Below are 15,641 nucleotides of genomic sequence, written 5' to 3' on the forward strand. Positions count from 1 at the left end.
GTTCATTGATTATTATTATAACTCTGTTTCTCTCATTTGTCCTTTTTCTGGCCAAAAATCCCCAGCTCCCTTCATTAGATTCACCCTTAATCAAGATTTCCAGTCTTGGTCATATATTTGCTGGGTTTGATCAAGATAGATTTCTTTTCCCTGTTAGGGCTTTGCAGTTTTATATGGCCACTGCAGAAGTGAGAAGAATTGGTAGGAAGGTTTTTTCTTTTCTTCTTCTGTTAAGGGCTCTGCTGAAATTTTTGGCATCCACCATTTCCAGATTTATTGTCATCGTTAGTAAGAGAGCTTATTAGTCCATCGCTGAGAGGGACCTTTCCTTTGTGAGAATTGTTTGTATGTTATTAGAGCTGCATTTATTGGTCACACATTTTTTTGCTGCATGAGAGCATGGCCCCAATATTTACTGTACAAAAAGTGGCCAAATTTTGCTGCCACCTAGTAATAGCATCATCTTCTGTCATAAGATGATTATATAGTTTTTGAGATAATCAGCCTTCCTCATAACTGAAAATTTTTGAGAAGCAGTATGTACTTTTGGGGCGGGGGTAAAACTAATTTTAATGATGTGATACTTACCTATTACCATTGCAAGATTCCCTTCTTCCATCTTTTTTTTTGTTGATGTCTCACAAGTATTCTGTGTTCAAAAAGTAAAAGGATGATTGCTAATTATGGGTCTGTGATGTTGGGGTCAGTCTTGGTCTGTGTTCTTTCTGTTCTAGATGTTCTGGCACTTTCCATCTTGAAAATGTTTGCATGGTAGGACATCATTATAATTAGTTCTACGATTTGCATACAGGACCTCACTTTACAAGTTTAGGGCTCTCCCTTTATGCATGATCTGCAGTACCTGGTTTTTAGAGAGAATTTTGGACACAACGTCAGTCAGAACCCCTTCCGTGTTTGTGACCTTGGACAACATTAATGAGATTGCACAAAAGCAAAGGAGCAATTATTAGCACCAAGACATGAACATTCCCATGTTTCATGCTTGCTTTTTCTTGGATTCCATATTGAAGAATCTAAATTTATGTTCAGCAATTTCTTTGTCTCGTTGGTATTTTCATTTTGGTCCACATATTCATGAGACCCCAGCAGATTATCCTTTGGTCCCATAATGAATGCCTTTTGAGTTTGGCCAGAGATGGTATCAAAATAGGTCATTCTCATTCTTTCAGATAACTTGACTGCCATTTAGGTCAGATGTAATCTTCAATTTCTTCCAGCAAAAGTTTACAGACTTATGGTCCATTTTTTACTTTGTCTTTCGATATCATTTGTTCGTGTATTGAAATCAAATTTGTTATGATGCTTTACATTTAGAACTAGGTCAGGTTTGATTTGTCTCAGCGTTTTGCAGCCTGATGCACAGGGACTCCTAAAATCTAGATTTTGCCTCTCCCATGTTCTGTGTAAGTTGTCAACTGAGTTTGTTAATAGAATGAAAATGGTTGTACGCAAGATGCTGAAAGAAACCAAATTACCACTAATACACTGATTATGTTTCATTCTCTGAAGTGCAGAAATAAAAGATGACTGCCAGTATGTAAAAGATCTATAGGAACCTATTAAATTCAAATCTATTTGTATTCTGCATTATTATTAATGTTAAAGGGTATTTTAATAGTGTCTGTATCACAGAACAAAAGCTAAAACATAAACTGAAATGAAAACCCATTTGATTTTGAAGCTGTTTAAAGACAGTGGTAAATTATTAATATTTAGCCTTGAGCTGGAGCTCCCTCCCCCTTTTTGAAGATAACTTACCTACCTTTTAGGTTATAAACTTTGTGAAGAAAGCAAAGCATAGGACTAATGAATGGGGAAGAATTCTATTTAAGTTGTCCATATTTTATTGGTTACCTGTAATTATTACTCATTTATCCTTCCTAAATACTGAGCTATCCCTTGCTTGTGTTTATAGGGTGATGCATCATTAATTAAATATATATATTTAGTGGTACCTAAGTGATTGACAGTCTAAATTGGATGATTTGCAGTTTATAAAAGGAGTCAAAAATACTGTTTTTAATCATAAAGAAACAAAGATAATTACATTGTATTTTAATCGGTCTGGTTCATAGTTGACAGACTCTGATTCCATTGAAGTATGGAATGAATCCACTGACTGGATGTACTACAACATAAACTAAGAAACCTAAAGGAATTGTTTTACTGATTAAAATAAAATAAAGGCTCATGCTTCTATGACTTTATTTGTTTTTAACTTTAACCAAGCAATATGTTGAAGACTCATGAAGCATTCAGTCCCTTTAATACTCTTCCAGATGAAAAATACATATGCAATATGTCATCTTTAAGGTAGAGTTTAAAATAAACATGTACAAATATTAAGAAATTTCAGAGTCAGAGATCTATGCCACAGCCATTTATTGAATATATTGAAGTTGTGCCAGCCTCTGTACAGCCGTTAATTGAATGTATTGAAGTTGTATGAGCCTCTGTACAGTCATTAATTGAATGTATTGAAGTTGTGTGAGCCTCTGTAAGCCATTAATTGAATGTATTGAAGTTGTGCGAGCCTCTGTACAGCCATTAATTGAATGTATTGAAGTTGTGTGAGCCTCTGTACAGTCATTAATTGAATGTATTGAAGTTGTGTGAGCCTCTGTAAGCCATTAATTGAATGTATTGAAGTTGTGTGAGCCTCTCTACAGCAGAATGTGACTGAGAGCAATATTAAAAATCATAAAGTCAGAGCAACTGTTAAAGTATAACAGACTTCAGATGTTTCTCAGAATCAATTTGTTGATTCGGGCACTAAGGAGGACATTGATAGAGTGATTAGATACTGTTTGACATAGGGCCCAAGATGAAAACATTTCATTAAGTAAAATGGAACATACCTTTATACAAAGACACCTCTTTTTTTTTGTTGAAAGTAGTGTAATGCATAAACTATTTTGGTACTTAGTACTGGTTTGCAGCATGACCTAGAGAATAAATCACTTTTAATAAAATCGAATCAAATAAAAATCAATGAAACAAAGCCACTTACAATACTTTATCTGCAGTGCACCAGTTTGATAGGTAAATATAAAAGATTTTTCATTTACTTTTTCTATATAAAACTTCAGTAATAAACTATAATAATTCCATTGCTGTTTTAAAATTATAGAAAAGAAACACCCATTTGAGGCATGATTTTTTAAAAAGCCACATGCCTGTGTTGCATCATTTTTTCAAAGTCACTTGGCCCCTGAATTAAAAAATCCTTTAAACACTGCCCTTATTTGACTTGGAAGTTTACACTTTGGTTTCAGCTCAAAAACTATTGATGCGCTTAATAGCTTAAAGCAAATTTAGTATAATGGTTTATGTTATAATGACCCTTGGTCATCATTGATTTTTTTTCTTTTCTGGCCGACTGCTCTGGTGGCCTAGTGATTAGAGTGTCCACCTCTGATGCAGGAGGTTGTGGGTTCAAACATCGGCCAAGTCATACCAAAGACATAAAAATGGTTGGCCTGGTAGCAGGATAATGTGACTTTGTTGGACATGATGCCACTTGTCTGCGGCATGATATCCCAGTGCTAGACATCACTATAAGCTGTCACTCTGCAGATATCATAGTGATATGGCTGAATTTTTTAAAGCTACGTTAAAAATCCAAAACACAAACACACACACGCTCTTTTCTGGCAAAACTATGGAATTAATGGCCCTTGTTGGACTTGGGCATTTGCCCTTTCTGCATTACATTAGTTGGGACATCTATGATGTATGGACACATTTCTAGTTTTATTGACATTAATGTAAATAGCTATAACTTTTATTACATTAATTAGATTCAGTGTCAGTGATATGATTTTTTTTTTACAGTATGGTATCCAGTATTTTCACACTTTGTTTAAAGATTTGTCCTTTAAGTTTATGGCCACTTGCAGGCCATGCTACACCTTGTTTTGTATGTGCTCTAAAATTAGGCCACTGTTACCTAGTTTGGTCACAGTTGTTTTCTAAAATAGATTTGTATTGCATATTAATGTTCCTTCCAGGTGAACCACTTGTGATGGATCTAGACAAAATGAAGACAGATGAGAAAAAGAAGAGTCTAAAAAAGAAGCCAAAGGAGCAGCCTGATCAAGACAAAGTATGTACCGAACTCCCTGAGAGCACTTTCTTTGGAAGTCTACCATCCTATAGTGAGACTATCTTATAATGAAGTACATGATGACATCATTTTACTACCACTCAGTGCAGTCGATTTCATGACAATACCAGCCTATTAACAAAAACCTTGTTATAATGAATGGCATTATAGTGAGGAAGTATTGTATACATCATTTGATTAGTGTTATTTTTTCACAAGTGGATGGAGAAACACATTTGATCACTTTCATCAGTGATGATGTAATTGTTGTTGACATTGTTTTTAAGTTCTATTGTGTTAAAAAATTGAAAGTCAGATACGTTTTTCATCATTGTCTGTATTTACATTAAACTTTGATACAGTACATTACTAGTACTTGTCTAAAGTTTGTATGGGGATGTATTGGGATATATTAGGATTCCAGGTGTCTACTTGTTGGTTGACCAGACACTTGGATATGTTAGGATTCCAGGTTCCTACTTATTGGTCAGCCGGACACCTGTATATGTTAGGTTTCCAGATTCCTACTTAACTGGTCAACCAAACACCTGGATATGTTAGGATTCCAGGTGTCTACTTGTTGGTCAACCAGACACCTGGATGTGTTGGCATTCCAGATGCTTGCTTATTGGCCAGTCAGACACCTGGATGTGTTAGGATTCTGTTTGCCTACTTATTGGTCAACCACACACCTTGATATGTTGGGATTTCTGGTGTCTATTTGTTGGTCAACCAGACACCTGGATGTGTTAGGATTCTGCTTGCCTACTTATTGGTCAACCACACACCTCGATATGTTGGGATTTCTGGTGTCTATTTGTTGGTCAACCAGACACCTGGATGTGTTAGGATTCCAGTTGGTTACTTAATAGTTGATCAGACTCTGCATGTGTTAGAATTGCAAGTGTTTATTTGTTGGTCAACCAGACACCTGGATACATTAAGATTCCAGATGTCAACTTTATAGTCGACCAGACAACTAGATGTGTTATGATTCCTGGTGCATGCTTATTGGTCAGCCAGACACCTGGATATGTTAGGATTTCAGATGTCTATTTATTGATCAACCAGACACCTGGATATTTTAGGATTCCAGGTATCTACTTATTGGTCAACCAAACACCAGGATGCTTGAGAATTTGGGTGTTTATTTATTGGTTGACCAGACACTTAGGTATTTTAGGAGTTTAGTTCTTTGATATGCATTGGAAACCATCATCATCACAACACCAGCCACAGGTGAGACACATTATTCCACAAACCACTTGTTGCCCTGCAGATTTAACAGGAAAGTTTTTATTCTTGTCTAGAGTTATGAATTTAAAAACAAAAATTTGAAACACAGATCCAGAATTTTTATATTAAAAATGTAATTCCAAAGTCTTAACACTTTACCACATGCAATTGCCTTTGGATGCCTCTACTCCATTCTCATGGAAGCGCCTTTTGACACCTCTACCCGATTTGCATGGAAGCACCTTTTGACACCTCTACACCATTCTCATGGAAGTGCCTTTCGACGTCTGTTATAAACATCAGCCATTTTGAGTGGGTTGTAGGCAGCAACTAGTTTATAAATTATACAATTCAGATGATTTAGGGATGTAGACAAAGAACTTGTAAATTCGAGTGTGAGAAATGGCAGCTACAGTTGGTCATGCAGCTTCACTGACTTGACCTTGTTCTCTCAAGATTTTAAAGCACATAAAAAATTCTTATCTGAAAAATAATTATACAGCTATAATTTATATATAATAAATATATAATATAATTTATAAAAATTATACAGCTATAAACATGCTCCAGCCATGAAGGGCAGAGTATCAATTCAGAAGTGTTCTCCATGGTATAGCAGTGTTAGGGACAAGCCTCGCACTGCTAAAAGAGACTGCCATAAAGCTGAGAGGCTTTGGCTTTCCACCAGACTCACTATTCATAAGCAAATGTATGAATCCGCAAAGAAGAACGTCACCAACATTCGACCATAGCAATTTAAAGAACTACCGCCCAGTTTCTAATCTCCCATTCATATAAAAAATCTTAGAAAATGTTGTTCTATTCCACTTTGTATCTGAATTCAGTCTTTTTAGCAATGTACAATCTGCATATCACCCTTGCCACAGTACTGAAACTACTCTTCTAAAAGTAGTTAATGACATTCTCTCTGCTTTGATTTGTCTGCAGCATTTGACACAATTGACCTTGATATATTACTTCACCATGTCCAGCATGTATTTGGCATTCATGATACAGCCATACTGTGGTTCAAGTCCTACTTGGTCAACAGGACACAGTGTGCCTGCAAATGGAATACAGCCCAGCCCAGTTAACCCATGTTGTGGTTTCCACAGGGGTCTGTTCTTTGACCTGTTCTCTTCATTCTATACACTCATCTGCTCTCAAGTGTCATAGATATCATCCAGTGTCTCACCAATTGTACGCTGATGACACCCAAATATACAAATCTAGCCACCCAACTGAAGTTGATGCTACCATCCAAGGTGTAGAGAGGTGCATTTCTGATGTGAAATCATCGATGACATGTAACAAGCTGCAGATCAATGATGATAAAATTGAGGGAATTTTTCAGTCATATCATCATAAAGACACAGATCATTAATATATATGTACAGAATGATACAAATGTGTATTTAAGCATAATTATTCAGTACTTGTGTAGTGTCATAGTGTATCTGCAAATTCACTAAAAGTAGTATTCAGTTTGCTTATTGTCTTTATGTATATTAGTATGCCATCATTTGCTGGTAACAAAAGTCTTGTTTAAATTTTAGACTTAAATAGTTTTAGAAGTTTCTGAATTTATAATATGTTGGTATGATTATGGAGGTTTTGTAAGTTGTGGATGTGTAGCCTTAATATTTTATTATTTTTAAGTTCTTCCTGCATGTGTGGAATTTGGCTCAGAAAGTTATCTCTTACTTCGGACTTCTAATAGATTTGGAATATTTTTGACTGTTCATTACAGAACAAGAAAAAGAGAGCCCCTACTGCATACATGATATGGTGTAACATTCACAGGCCAAAACTGGTGGAAGAAAACCCCCGCATTGGTGAAGTATATTCATTGTTTGAAATTAACTTGAAACGAGAGCACAAATGCACAATGCAGAACCATGAATGATAAATAAATGTAGAATCAGAGATGGCGCTGGGTTTTAAAAAGTTGTCACCCAAAAAATCGCTAGCCTCAATATTTTGTTGATGATTTTCAAAGAAATGTCGCCATTTTCATAATACAGTACTATCCATGTATCTCTACATCCTCGGGACATAATATCGACATAAGCAGATGTTGGTGGGGGGGGGGCTGAAATTAAATTGAAATTATACATACAAGTGAAATATTTAAGAGATGACTGTCGTCAGTGACAAGGATTTATGCAGAGAAAAAAATGGAAATTTTTATTAAATGAAGACAACTAGGCTGAAGTAGACTTGTAGATTGACAACTTACATTTGTGTAGTACACTTCACAATGTGTTAAATAATATACATGCATTTGAAAAATCCGTGAATTCGAGTATTTGATTATATGTTAGAAAATTGATGTATCATTCAAATCCCATTAGAAAACACAACTAAAACATACATGTAAAAAAACGGTAGTCCTCGTTTTATCTATATCTCATTATCAACAAAAACGTTTCCCGAAACAATTCACTCTGATATTTATTATCCTAGCATGTGGCTGTATAGTTGTTTATATGCTACATGTTCCTAAATGAAATTGTTGCCAATTGTAAATCCAATATGGTTGCCATGATAGTCATCTTGAAACTCATGCTGTCACTGCTCCACCTGAAGAGATTGTCATACTGGCATGGGGTTTTACAAAAAGACTTCTGATAGTGTCTGGCTGGTCCTAAATGAAAATGATATGTCCATCACAGCAGGTAATTTAACATCGTGTTATCACTGAAGAATATCTCGTCTTGAATTCCTGTAAATTCTTTCTGCCTAAAAGAGCATGAATCACATTGAGGAGGGACTATTTGTTTTTAAATTGAATTAAATATATAAATATATGTAATCATAAACTCTTGTGGTTCCAGTATTATTTTACACATCCTTTGTAAATTTATTTTCTTTCTAATGTTAATCTGCTTTTCAATATTATATGTTATTGGTATCTGTGTTTAAATCATTTCAGATTTTTCAACAGTTAGTAAGCGGCTTGGAGAAATGTGGTCAAGTCTGTCTGAAAAAGAGAAAATGGTAAGATACCAGGATGACAGTATCAGCAGTAATGTAGGGAGTTTGCTGTTTTTAAAATTCTTTTAGACAGTACATGTAAAAAAAAAATAATGTTGTCTTTAATTGCACAATTTTCTTAGATATTTTTCATGTTTATTCACGCATGGCTGGCATCATATACCTGTCTTGTACAATAAAGACACTTGCTGACTGTTAGTGAAAATGACAATATGGGACCCAGAAGAGAGCTGAGAGGAACCAGGTCTTCATTCCATAAGAAATGTGCTTTTTACTTTTCGGGCACAAGATGGTTCTGATGTATTTATTGGCCTGTTCAGTTTATGTCATGGTAATTCAGTGGGTGTTCAGCACCTGTTAGTAATCATTTGTGATAGTTTTTCCTCATAAAGTACTTGGTGGAAAGTCACTAGACATTGCATACACGTTCATTCTGAGGTCATGTTGGTCCTAAATTAAAATGGCGTCCCTCTAACAGCTCTTTGGCTGCCATAAAGGCCATCCTAAAAATCTTATCTTTGCTCCTGCTGAACAGGTGATCATAAGGGTCATGTTGCCATGGCGTTTTCATTGAAATATTTCTGATTATATGTAGCTGGTCCTAAATGAAAATGGTGCCAATCTGACCTTCAATATGGCCACCCTGGTTTCCGTTTTAAAAAATACTTAAAACAATTCTTGTGATACGTATTTGTTCATGAATGAAAATTCTGCTGATCTGACATCGATTTTCTTGATGGAAAAAGCATAAAAATCAAAACGAGATATAAAGGACAGAACAAAAATAATCAAAACAATATGTAAAGGATAGAACAAAAAAAATCAAAACAAGATGTAAAGGACAGAACAACAAGAATAAGCTTTCTACTACTAACAACAGTCATTTTTCTGATAATATGGTTGATGTCATTGAAAATGATATATTAAAATAAAATTGTCCCTACAATATTGTAATAATATCATGCAGTGTATAGCAGCACCCCCACCCCCACCCCCAATTATATCTAAAAGACAAATATGAAAATGTTGGTGCTGATGAAGTGGGTAATGTTGGTGCTGATGGAGGATGAAGTGGGTAATGTTGGTGCTGATGGAGGATGGAGTGGGTAATGTTGGTGCTGATGGAGGATGGAGTGGGTAATGTTGGTGCTGATGGAGGATGGAGTGGGTAATGTTGGTGCTGATGGAGGATGGAGTGGGTAATGTTGGTGCTGATGGAGGATGGAGTGGGTAATGTTGGTGCTGATGTAGGATGGAGTGGGTAATGTTGGTGCTGATGTAGGATGGGGTGGGTAATGTTGGTGCTGATGGAGGATGAAGTGGGTAATGTTGGTGCTGATGGAGGATGGAGTGGGTAATGTTGGTGCTGATGGAGGATGGAGTGGGTAATGTTGGTGCTGATGGAGGATGGAGTGGGTAATGTTGGTGTTTATGGAGGATGGAGTGGGTAATGTTGGTGTTGATGGAGGATGGAGTGGGTAATGTTTGTGCTGATGTAGGATGGAGTGGGTAATGTTGGTGCTGATGGAGGATGGAATGGGTAATGTTGGTGCTGATGGAGGATGGAGTGGGTAATGTTTGTGCTGATGGAGGATGGAGTGGGTAATGTTTGTGTTGATGGAGGATGGAGTGGGTAATAGACCATTAAATTCAGCTCAGGTGGTACATATTTTGTAAATACTAGAGATATATCAGGTTAATGAAAACGTAAATAGCGATCAGATAAATCTCATAGTTGTTATTAAAGACTTTTGAACCACCATAATTCTTAGCTGACCTCATGTAGATGCGATGGGTTACCTTTTTAATAATGATGTTATATCTATGTTGTGGGACAGAATAACTACCGTGTGGTTTCTGATAGTAAGATAATTTGTGGAAAAAATGCTTTGTGGTTTCTGGTTCATTGCACAGACACCTTTTGCCAGATGACAACCAGTTGTTGATAAATTGTCATTTAATAAATGTAATTTAATAAACTAAAACCTAGATGAATTCTTGTGTGCTCATCTCTCACCTTGGTACAGTACAGCTCATGTGATTTTCTAAAATCTACACTTCACTGAGGGTCGACCTAATCACCACCACTTTAGCTTCACGATAACGCTTCATGGTGGAATTGTAAATACCTAAAAGTCATCACCATGCCTCTGCAGGCATGCCTATGGTGGCTCTACTGTGGGGGGGCTGGTTGTCATTACTGACTGATATTTGAACAGTCCGTGAGTAAAGACCACCCATGGAAAGACTGAGACATCAAGAGTGATTTACAATCAAGAATCAGTATCGATTTGGAAAATGAAACAATTTCAGAAGTTCAGTACATTTAGAAATGGTTGATCAATTTCTGTTGCAGTAGGTTTACACTTACTTTATTCAAAGAAATCTGAACAAACTTTGGCCTTGACTTGTTGAGAGGCACATTTGTTGAACTTCTTGAGGAGTATAAATTTAACCTACTGTTTAAACATGAAAAGTTATCCTCTGAGGTACAAACATTTAATTCCCAGATGACAACTGTACCCAAAAACCGGAATGATATTCAATTTACACTTAATGCAAACTATGTAATGGCCCAGTCAGGATGATATATATACTCACACACAACTTTAAACTGGGTACTGGCCATTTAATTGATGGGGCTAGATTGTTCTTTCCAACTGGGACAGTTTTGTTCTTTCATTCCATCACAAGGATCAACACAGGGATTCCAGAAGTTCCTGTCATTTACTTAGAATGATATCGCTTATCAATTCCGAGTGCTCCATTTGGACTCAGCATCAGTCCCTAGGACTTCACTCATTTGATGATGATGTTGTTGTTGTTGTTGTGGGGTTTAACGCCAATTTTCAGCACGATAGGCTATACATGGTGGCCAGTATTAATGGTGGAGGAAGAACCCAGAAAACCCCGGAAAGAACCACAGACCCACGAGAAGCTACTGGCAAGCTTTCTCACATGCCCACATTGGCTGAATCTTAGACTCGAACCGCCGCAGACAGAAGTGAGATGGCAGTGATCCGTAACGAAGCGCGCTTTAGACCACTCGGCCACTCACTCATTTGATGAACTGTGTTATGGCTCATGTATCGGCCATCTTCTTGGTGGTTACATCAAGTTATCTGGATGACACTCTGCAAAAACATGACGTGAGTTATATATTATAACACAATATGATAACCCTTGTTACACTGCTTACATACTGCTCTGGTGACCTAGTGGTGAGAGCGTCTGCCTTGGATGCGGGAGGTCGTGGGTTTGATCCCCGGCCGAGTCATGCCAAAAACTTACAGAAATTCTGCCTCGCTTGGTGCTCAGCATTAAGAGGTTAGTGATAGGACTGGTCAGCCTTGCGTCAGGATAATGTGACTGGGTGGGACATCATGCTACCTGTCTGCGGCATGATGCCCCAGTGCTAGATATCACTATAAACTGTCACACTGCAGACATCATAGTGATATGACTGCAATTAAGTTAATTTAAAAATCCAGATCACACACACACACATATACTGCATACAAAAAAGGGGTTTCCTTGTCAACAAGGACAAATCCGACCATGTACCATCTCAACAATTTCTTCATCTAGGTACAGAATTCAACACCTAGATAAATGAAGTATGTCTCCCATCACAAACGGGATTTGAAAATCAGGACCATGGTGGCTTTTTGTTACTCTTAATGGAATCTTTCTTTTCATGGGAATTCCTTCATCTTCTAGGCTTGCTCAATGTGGCAGCAGACCTATCATACTAGATTGCCTTTATGTGCTGCTGTTACAAATGATTACCATTTTTTCGCAACGGAGGCCAAAGTTTGCACTCTAAAGTGCTCACTGTTCCAGATAACTGACATCTCACCTCTGTTTGCATGGCTTCAAGTCTCATGCTCGGCTAATGTGGGTATGTGAGAAAGCCTGCCAGTAGCTTCACATGGGTTGGTGGTTTTTCCCATGGTTTTCCAGGGGTTTTCCTCCACCAGTTATTCTGGCCGCCATGTATAGCCTATCTTGTGCTGAAAAATGGCACTAAAGCCTACAACAACAACAACAACAAAAGTTTGCCCGGTTGACCAACCTCTCCCCATCTGCACAAATATGAGGTACTGTCTGCAGACTTGGAGTGACAGCAATTTGGCTCACAGCAAGTATACTTCTGCAAGTACAATCACTGTAGATCACAGTCTGTATGGATGCAAGCACAGCAGGTTAGGGGACACACTTACTACCATCTGTTTGGGAAGCCAGTGGAGTGTGGTTTTCCCAGGACTGGCATTGACATATAAATATGCTTGAGTAGAAGGATCTTTGGAAGCCTTTCCCATGTGGCAGGAATTTTTAACTGGAAAGAGAGTCCTCATTCTATCCGACAACTCTTTGGTGGTGACATTTCAAATGGCAAGGGAGAACCAAGTCTCCAATCCTTTGCATACTGGTGTGGGACTTTCTAAAGTGGGGTCATCAACAACAGATCTAAGTTCATTGTATTTCTGGATGTCAAAAAGTAACAGCAGATTCTTTTCCCTGGGAGAATCAGCTATATGCTATGGAATTGTCTCTCCATCCCTTGGTTTTCATTCATATAGAGTGTGATGGGACCAACCACTGGTGGACCTGTTTGTGACAAGGTGGAATACCAAGCTATCCATAGATTGGAATGGTCTAGATGCATTCACCTTTCATACCTTCGATTCCAAAGGTGATTTTCAAATACCTACTCAAGCATGATACACATACACCCTCCCCACAGTTACATCCATAGAGTGTGCCATTTGTTACTGTAGCAATTGAGATATTCATGGAGTTTTGCCATAATCCGTCTATAAAGGGGAGATTACTCAGCCTGACTGCCACCTAGATGGGCAGATAACTTCAGCTATTCTTAGCTAAAAGTTTTTCCTGGGAGGGCTGGATTTGTGAGGGAGTAGTAGTTCTTAAGTATTATTATTGTTTAAGTATTTGTGATGAAATAATTACTTAACCATTTCATTTAAAGATCAAGCAATAAAGTTCTATTTTTCAGCAAGTGTCTTACAGTACAGTACAATAATGAATCAGCCTGAGTGGAAACAGTTTTATAGATATTATTTATCACATTTTGTATGTAATACTAAGAACTACTTGATAAAACAAAGTTTGTTTGGTACATTTATCTCTAATTGGTTTAGTGATCTGTAAGGCAAAGTGAGCTTATGGTAAAACCTTACATCCATTGTGTGTTCTTGATAGTGTATCATGCGTCTGACTGTCGGCAGTTGCTTGTTATCAGAATGGAGTCTATGTTTCTGTTCAAATTTCAGTGGAGCTTGGAAAATGAGTTTATATCATCAAAATCATGGATAAATTTGAAAGATACGCTGATACTGATGACATAATCTTGCATCTGGTTGGCTGAACTTATTACCAATGTTGGTCAGATTTCTGATTTGATTTTGATCAAACTTGGAATATTTGCTTATATCATGAAGGTCTTGGATGAGTTTGAAAATGAATGGGATTTATGCTTATTTAAGAAATTATTAGAAATTGTTTATGCAATTATATTAAAAGTACATCAATCTAAAACATTTTAAGTAATGCTGTCAAGGTCTTTTGTCAGTCAAATAAAATCTGGTCCTGCAGATGGGGTTCAGTTTTTGTAAATGAAGGGTGAATCAGTCAGTTTAAAAATGCCTCATTTTGACCAACCAATCTAGATTTTTATTAGTATGAAACCAGGTGCACATATTTTGTTGGTTCTAATAGACAGTTTGACAAATAAGTGATCCAGACTTTTCTGTCCCTTCCACAGATTTACTACTTTTATGAATTTGCTTTCTAATGCTTTTGTCAGTTGCCCAAAGGAGCAGCAGCAGGACTTCTTAAGCCACTTTTTTCTTAAAAAGACACTGTTATTGTTGCCAACATTGCCATTTTCACCCCCATTTCAAGAAATGGGTGGTCTCAAAAGTTTGTCTGACTCTTGTATGGCCATAAATCCATATTTTTTGGTACACATATTCAAACCATACTTTTTTGAGGTGAAATATCTTGGATTGAACATGTCATTCACCAAAATTGGATCAATGTGTTCTACTTTCCAGGTTTATTCAACATTGCTTTTAAAAAAAACTTATTATTTCATGGAGGCTTTGTTATCTTGTAAGCTCCTACCCACTAACAGTATTAATTCCATTAAATATTCCAATATATTAGTAACAATATTCACATTAAAGGAATTTAACAAATGCAGCATCTTCATATTTGAATGAATAACTTGTCCATCTGTCCATCTTGTACATTACAGAAAATATTTAGATCATCAATTAGAGAAATTTAAATAATGATCTGTCTATATTAGGTTTGGAGGAGAAAGGCCAAGAAGCTAGCTGGCCGTGGTTCCACCTTAATAACAACTGGTAAAACAGTGTCTGGAAAAGCCATTTCTGGCAAGCAGGTCACAGCGGCACAGCCTACTGTGACATTGTCCAGTTCAGGGGCTGTTAAAAGTACCACTCCTCAGGTGACTAATGGAGCAAAAGCGGGAAAGTGTTCAACCCCTGAAGAACCATTTAGTCCTGTCAAGGTAAATGAAACCATTTAGCACCAGATTAAAATCAGCATATTTGGTGATGTGTTGACTAGTTTCCCTGACAACAGGGAAGATATAGGGGATATTTAAACTTAGCAGTAGATACAAGGAAATATTTTGTGAGTGAAGTGGAAACATGGTATTGTCATGAGTGGTGAAACCATGAGTGACAGTACAAAATGTTTCCACATAAAAGGTGTAATATTTCTTTACACTGTATCTACCTAAAAAAAGTATTTTTTCCTTATTAATATTTTAAAGGTATAAACCATTGACTTGCATGAATTTTGTTTCCATTCTGTGCTAAAGCAATAAATGGCTGTACTCTCCTGGTAAGAAGAAGTTCTGAAGTTATACAGTAACTTAGGACAGAGACTTTATTAAATTTAGCTCCTACATATAATATAGGGTGTGTATTTTTTCAAATTATTGATTGGGTACAAAAATGAAGGGATAATTCAGATTGATTCAGTCTTTTTCTAAAAAGAATAATAGACTAAAATCATTTTCATTTAAAGCACATTTTTGTTGTATTTTGTCTTTGTATTAATTTTTAACATTATATGTTGATGTGTTATACATGAATCTAGAAGAGAAGTTATTATTGCAGACATTGTAATGATATTCATTTTAAATATATTGTGGCCTAAAGACCAATCCCTTGCTTGCTAACTATATGTTATAAATATTGATAAACTTTGGGTTAATTATTAA

At 36.7% G+C, this 15,641-nt stretch overlaps 1 protein-coding gene across 1 annotated transcript in view; it reads left to right on the top strand.

Moving 5' to 3' along the window:
* Positions 1–15,641, top strand: part of LOC149807721 (uncharacterized) — a 36,034-nt gene that overhangs the window by 11,738 nt on the left and 8,655 nt on the right. The window contains exons 4-7 of the mRNA XM_089969752.1: positions 4,032–4,126; positions 7,113–7,197; positions 8,298–8,362; positions 14,697–14,921. Coding sequence (XP_089825878.1) covers positions 4,032–4,126; positions 7,113–7,197; positions 8,298–8,362; positions 14,697–14,921 — 470 coding nt within the window. The remainder of the gene's footprint in view (positions 1–4,031; positions 4,127–7,112; positions 7,198–8,297; positions 8,363–14,696; positions 14,922–15,641) is intronic.

The sequence above is a fragment of the Sinohyriopsis cumingii genome, chromosome 1 (assembly GCF_028554795.1).
Source record: "Sinohyriopsis cumingii isolate HCF-2022 chromosome 1, ASM2855479v2, whole genome shotgun sequence".
Lineage (NCBI taxonomy): Eukaryota > Metazoa > Mollusca > Bivalvia > Unionida > Unionidae > Sinohyriopsis > Sinohyriopsis cumingii.